The following is a 7,214-nucleotide window of genomic DNA, read 5'->3' as shown; positions in this document are numbered from 1 at the left end:
CGAACCCTTGTCCATACTATTGGACTATTGGTCATATCATAACCCAAGCACTGACCTGAAGAGAAAGAACATGATCTTATTCATCTTGTAATTTGTTTTCAGGAAGTTCTTTCTGGGTAGTTTTGAACAATTCCAGAAATGGAGAAAAGGCTAAATTTAGGGTGAGATACGTACTACTTAGTGCAAACAATACACAAAGCACGCATATACATAGATTGAGTGGAAACAACGTACTTGCTTAGACAAACTTTATACATTATGCAGTGACCTTGAGCTACTTGGCTTTAGTGCACTCCAACATACTTCTAATTTCCTACACGCCATTAATGGAAACAGAACCTCTGTAGCTGAGTTTCTTCACGTACATAAAAGCAAAGACTAATCAAAGTATAACACAACAATAACATAAATAGTGCTTAAAAGAGATGGCCCTTGTTGTAGTTGTCAACTGTAACATGCACATCCCTATTCCTATCTATCGAAGACGAAACTCTCTTTCAAGGAGAATAGAACACTACCGTGCTCCAGCACAACAACAGGGTATTGTAAAACTATTTAAGTAATTTGTCAATTTGTTCTTAAGTTTGTAGCATTCAAGTACTTAATTAGTTCACTCCTCTCCCAAACCAAATGGGAGGGACGGAAAAAAATAAATAAAGCATAGATAGTTCTAATCACAGTGCTCTAAGAAGATTAAAAAAAATAATAATAAAAAAAAAAACAACTGGGTTAACTTTTCTTAGCAATCAAACAACTAGTAGATAAGAATGCAAAGTGAGAAAATATAAAACTTCTGAAGTAAATCAACGTTGACTGTAGCAAGGGTTTAAGCTGAAAGACGCACCTGTTCCTCTATGCCATTTTGGAGATGAAACAGACCAAGATGGGAGAGACTATTGGGAGCTCCATCGGGGCAGGGATTGGATTGCATGAATGACGAATTTGCTCCTTTCATCTTCGTTTATTTTAGCAACAACAGTGGCACATGTTTTATTTAGATGCTCTTACATTCCGAAGTCATAGTTTGCTTTTCTTTTTCTGATACGTCTTTCAATTTAGCATTTATAAGAAATGGACCACAATTTTTCCAAGTGACATGTAAAAACATAACTCTCTTGGTCAATTATATAACTACAATAGTTTACATATTATTTATGTTTCTTACTCGTGCAACGTTGTTTTCCGAATACGAATACATACACGAGGGGTTCGTAGCTGGGATGGAACAACAGCACAAGATTTTTGAAGTAACTCTATTATATTATCTATACAATAAAGCTTACCCTTTTAAGGGTATTTTTAGTTAAAAATAAACACAAATACAATCAACAGTGAGAAGATGAGGAACTAAGCAGAACACAAGGAAGCTTTTTGCTTCAATAGCAATTCCTTTAGTTTCTTTATGAGAGAAGGGTTTGAGCACATGTAATCCTCGAAGGACTCTCTTAATTCTTTTAACAAGCTCTTGTCGTTGTTGCCATGGGAACTATTGAGCAGTTTTGTGAAGAGATTCTTCCAAAGATCAACATTCCAATATCTGGATATGCAACAAATGAAGTCAGAACATAAACAAAGTTAAATGATAGGAGAGAGAGAGAGAGAAGACAATATTTGAGAATTGACACAAAACTTCAACAATTAACAGAGCTCAAGAGTCCAGAGCATATGGAACGGTCCAAAACTACAGAAATGGATGGAATACCTTTTAAAAGGTGCCTTGGGTAGATAAATGTGACCACCATCTGGTGAAGGTTTCTCTTGAATCTCCATATAAGAATTATGTAGCATCATATGGATAATAACACAGAAGCCATATATGTCAACCTGGTGAAAAGTGGCAGAGAGACTACTATCTAATTAGTCTATATAATCTAGTCTACGGTGTATATATAAGGGATAGAAAAGTCTTAAACTAGCCTGAAATTTCCAAGGTTTGTTCTGTTGCATTTCTATACAACGGAAGCCAGAAGTCCTGCAGTCTCCGTTGAATTCTATATCGTCAGGAAAAAGCGTTAGATCTATTCCTCTTCCCCAGTCAACAAGGCAAAGACCCTGCAAGAATATTCTTATTAATTATTATTAAAAAAAAAAAACAAATACAACCAGATAGTAGTGTAAGATGCTGCCAGAGTAAACCTGATGACGCCAAGAACCATTTCGGTCTCGAAAATCATCTTCTACTAGGTCATCCCTGCAGAGGGGTCATGTGATTGTTGTCATTAGATATCAAACTCTGAAAGACACTTTCTGACTAAAAGGTCTTATAAACCAGTGAACTACACATACTCATGTTAAATATCAGAAGTAATTTCCCTCCAAATATACTTACCATATAGGCTAGGTCAACGTACAAACCATGAAAGCAACATTTATAAATATAACACACTCAACTACCTAAGTTTTGGCATTAATTAGGGCTGTGTTTGGTAAAATTTTTGTTTTTGAATATTTTAAACACAAAAATAGAAATATTATTTTTATTTTTGTTTTTTATTTTAAAAAAATAAAAATATGTTTGATAACTATTTTTGTTTTTTGTTTTTAAAAATAAAAAATAAATAATTCATTTGATAATTTTTATTTTTATGTTTTGTTTAGCAATATAAAATGAGGTAGTGATTTGAAGAAGAGAAGAAAAAAAAATTAAAAGTTGAAAACAATTTAAAAAAATTTTGAAAGTGAAAATTTTCTATTTTTAAAATTTAATAAATTTTGTTTAAAATTTAAAAAAATAAGAAATAAAAATAGAGTTACCAAATTCTATGTTTAATTGTCAAATTTTTAATTAATTAAATAAAAAACTATTTTTTGAATAGATACCAAACAGCAACTACATTGTTACTTATAGAAGCAGTATACTTTTTAACATTTAAGCATTTAATCAGGAAACATAATTTTTCCAAAAGTACGTCAGTAATAGTGTAGTGGTATTATAACATTACCATCTCTTATCAAACACAATGATATTTGGTTCAGCAGAAAATTTTATCAGCATTCACTTTTTAATTTACTTCCATGAACAAAAGTTTTAGCAGTTATGGTTATGCAAATGCTGAAACACCAAAAAGAATTTGCTAATATGGTTATTGATAATGCTCTTCAGAATTTCATAGCCCACGATCAACATAATCATGTGAAATTTCTGCACTAAATTTGTTGAAAATTAGAGCTCCGAAATTGATTCACGTGTGAACGCAGATAAGGGTAGAACTGAACAAAAAATTATCGTTATCAGTTTCTACAATTCCACTCTGTTTATTAATTAAGTTATTTTGGACATTACCGCACAACAACACGTTTCATACTAAACAATGAAAAGCTTGTTACCTGGAATAACGAATAAGCAAATTATCAGGCTTGAAATCACCATGAATGATACCAACACCGTGCAGAGTTTCCAGCATGTGAAGCATCTCTATGGTGTAGTACATGCATAACACCTCTTCCATGGACTTGCCAATGACCACGTACGAATTTATAGCATCCTATACAAGAATTTCATATCAGCATAGTTATAATATAAACTATTCATGATACTTAATAGATATAACGTACGGTACGATAAACCCACCTGAAGTGTCCCATTGGCTAGGTAATCACAAACAAGTATGCTACAGTCAGAATAAACATGCAGTCTCTCAGCAAACCCAAATTTTGACCTCTGATAACATGAGATTTACAAATTAGTTAAAATACAGAGAACCAGCGTGTATACAAACGAAAACGAGAAACACGGGAATGACATACTTCCTCAGCCGAGATTCGTTGATCAAGTTGACGATACATGTAGAACTCCCAAGGGAAAGCAGGCTTCTGTATCTGTAGGAAATATTATAATCAATATAAGTAAAGGTGTCTCTCAAATTTAAAATTTACAGTTCAAAAACAGAAAGTCAGCACCATGACGCCAGTTTCTAGTGTCGTAGCACCGATATCAAAAAACAATCTCTTATAAGCCAGTGCCAAGGCGCTGTCGGCCGATTGAAACCCAGGGAAGGAAGAAAGTTGCACCGCAGTGCCAGTCAAAGATGTAGTAAGAAATTGTTAAATCAGTTTAAGACATAACTGATTCTAAAATCTACTTGTTCAGTTGAGGTTGTTATACTCTTTTATATTATGATTGGATGAGGAGTTTTAATATAGACTAATGCATTGGTTCTATATAATGCAATAGTTAGAGTTGGGAAAAAGTATTTGATACAATTGCTTCATTGAGTGAAATACAGAAAGTCCAAGAAAGAGTGTAAGCACTTAGAGAAGAACAAGGGTTTAGAAAAAACTTGTAATGGGTAAAAAAGAGTTGAGACAAAGAATTCATGGAGGAGAAGCTCATATGGTTATATTGGATTTTTGTGATAGTGAAAATACTTCCCAAGACAGTAGGCTTTACTAGCCTAACCTCATATATCTTGTGTTCTAATTTAAATTTCCTTGTGCAATTTTCTGGTTTGAATAGTGTGTTTCATGTTAAAGAAATTTTCACAACACTATAAATAACGAGACAAAGCATACGGGTTGCTCAAAAGGTAGAATATAAATTGTTCTCAAAAAGTCTGAAGTTTAAATTTCTGTTAGGTACCTACGTAACAATTGTTATAGTTTCTTGTTTCTCAAATATTGTAAGATTAGACAAGGAGTCAATTTTTATATATAAAAAACACGCAACAAATTACCTTTAATGCAACTATTTCATCAGGATTAGAATTGACACATGCTTTATAGACTTGAGCAAAACCACCCTGACCTGCACGACCCTTGATCTGATACTTCCTTCCTCCTGTGAATTTCGCAATACGGACAATAAGAAACAAAATGTTAGCTCCTAAACGGACATGAGTCAACAAAACTTGGGCCTAGAGCTCAGGATAAAAGGTAGAGACTTGTTAAATTGGTGTCAGGACAAAATCTATGTGGATCAGGAATGATTGCAATTAAAAACTACTATTGGGGGCCATTTAGTATAATATCTCTAAAGAATAATCTCAGTCGTATCTACATATTTGTTAAAAAAAACTGAATAAAGGAAATCACCTATGTCAATGATTTTATTTCTTGAAAAACTTTGCTGAGAGATAGCGTCTTTTCCTGGGTAAGCTTTATTACTTGAACGGTATCCCTAAAACATATAGCATAGTTGTAAAACTAATAAATTAATAAGCAGTTCAAATTTGTGCAAAAGACATATATATCAATTGAACTATCTCACATCAAAGTTCACAATCTGACGATTTGTCCTCGTTAACAGGTCTTTTATAATGGAGCTTGACCACGGATTGATATGACTTTCTTCGGACTGAATGGATTGACCACCATCAATCTGCAACAAACCGCATAAAATTATCAACCACCATGATAGAGTTGCTTATTTCATTTCAAAAACAAGTTCTACGTTAGTTCACTATTAACCATGATAGAGTTGCTTACTATCTAAGAAGACCTCTTTGTATCTTTAATTTACTCTTTTTTTCTGTTCACATGTCTCTTATACATAGATAAGAACTGAATTACCTTCTCAAGTGAAGAATCATTGACCAAGTTAGACATCCTATCAAGAAATAAGGCCTGTGCTTTCTTCAACCATTCAATTGGTTCAGCATTCCTAGTAGCATAATAACACCATTATACTGCATAAGCCTTGTTGAAAATAGAAGTAGAACACTTGTGGAAAGACCACTAAATTTGTAAGTGATACAAAGGGTATACAAATGAATAAAAAACACATAAGAGCAAACGAGACCTCATAATTCCCATCTGATAAACCATCTGCGCCTCGTACAACTTCCCTTTCGATTCAATATATGAGGCATACCACACATACAGCAAAGATTGGCCAATGCATATCTTCTTCTCCAGCATTTCAGTGAAAATGCTAGCATAATCTTTACAAAATCCGATCTACAAAGCCAAAAGAACAAACTATTTCAAGAAACCATAAGAACTACCTATTTAAGAGCAAAAAACAAGCAGTCCCATCATTTATTAACTAAAAAATTTTAAAGAAGAAAAAAATTGGTATAATGGCACAAATACATGTCAAATCCTTGTATAATTATACCTAATTGAACAAAATGAAACTTTGACACACACACGTATACATACACATTTGTGTATAAGCTAATTATCACCCACGAAATTTCTAGAAAATAGTAGCGAAACCAAGAAATCGAAACAACAATTAATGAAACAGAAGGTGTAATCAAATACATGGAGGAACCAAATCTTGAGGAATCTGATGTCGTCTCGGTACTGAGCGTTGTCTTTGAACATTTTGATACAATCGGAAACAAGCTTGCTGAGTTCCAAGCAGGAATCGTTCCCCGATTTCAAATCTTCAAGGGCTTTCCTTATCGACCTGGATTTTAACAACATTCGGAACTCACGAGTCTGAGTATGAAAATAGAGAGACGAAGAAGAAGAAGAAGAAATTACCTGAGCCATGGCAAGAGAGGGTCGTGTAGAGCAGTGGCTGCTTTGGATTCTGGGTCGATAGCCATGGTTTCTTCTGTAAAGGGATTAAGCTACTGAGAGAATTCAATTCAGATTTGAGAGCACACAAAAATAAGCGGGACTTTAGTTGTTTTTGTTTTAATTTAAATTCTTGCCCATACTTTTCTAATTATTTAACATTTAGTCCTTGGAAAGAAAAAGTCGCTTAAATACAAAATTAGTTGAAAAAAATCTTATATCCTGAATGGGAAATTTAGAGCAAAAATTAAGTAGTTTAAAATGTTCCATTCTTTTGTAGTGAAATTCAATAAGTGGTTTAAGAAATTACACTTAAGCTATTAAGTAATTTTTTTGCGACAAAAGTAAGTATGTTGTCTGAAATGTTGCATTTAAGTTACTAAATTTTTTTATTTGTTGTAAAAGTCATATTTTATATAAATTTTGTTGCAATTTTAATTAATCAATGAAAATCTAAAAAAATTATTTCTAATGAAAATGAACTACATAAGTATTTATCCCTCAAATTTTTCCTACATAATTGGGTGTTGTTATGTTTACCTCTTGACACACTCAACAATCAAAAGACCAACGTCCTTACTAGAAGAGTAACGCTATGTATTTTTGCATCTAAAAATTTTACTTAAATATTTAAGGGTAACAAAACAAATTATATGAATATATATGCTTCAAATTTACTAATAAATTTATTATTCTTTTACTTTGTGTGTTATTGTTATTTATTGGGTAATTTTCATAATAGTTTGATC

General features: G+C 32.7%; 1 protein-coding gene across 1 annotated transcript; it reads right to left on the bottom strand.

The window, feature by feature from the left end:
* Positions 1-1,092: 1,092 nt before the first annotated feature.
* LOC133817464 (mitotic checkpoint serine/threonine-protein kinase BUB1) lies at positions 1,093-6,549 on the bottom strand. Its single transcript, XM_062249990.1, has 14 exons — positions 6,430-6,549; positions 6,205-6,352; positions 5,738-5,895; positions 5,509-5,599; positions 5,207-5,317; positions 5,032-5,116; positions 4,674-4,777; positions 3,748-3,819; positions 3,572-3,661; positions 3,328-3,485; positions 2,137-2,191; positions 1,918-2,052; positions 1,703-1,824; positions 1,093-1,537 (listed from the first exon to the last, which is right to left on the bottom strand). Exons 1-14 carry the CDS (start codon positions 6,492-6,494, stop codon positions 1,348-1,350), a joined length of 1,584 nt encoding a protein of 527 aa, XP_062105974.1. The 5' UTR covers positions 6,495-6,549; the 3' UTR covers positions 1,093-1,347.
* Positions 6,550-7,214: the final 665 nt, after the last annotated feature.

The sequence above is a fragment of the Humulus lupulus genome, chromosome 2 (assembly GCF_963169125.1).
Source record: "Humulus lupulus chromosome 2, drHumLupu1.1, whole genome shotgun sequence".
NCBI classification, from domain to species: domain Eukaryota; kingdom Viridiplantae; phylum Streptophyta; class Magnoliopsida; order Rosales; family Cannabaceae; genus Humulus; species Humulus lupulus.
This window is presented reverse-complemented; position numbering and strand designations above follow the sequence as displayed.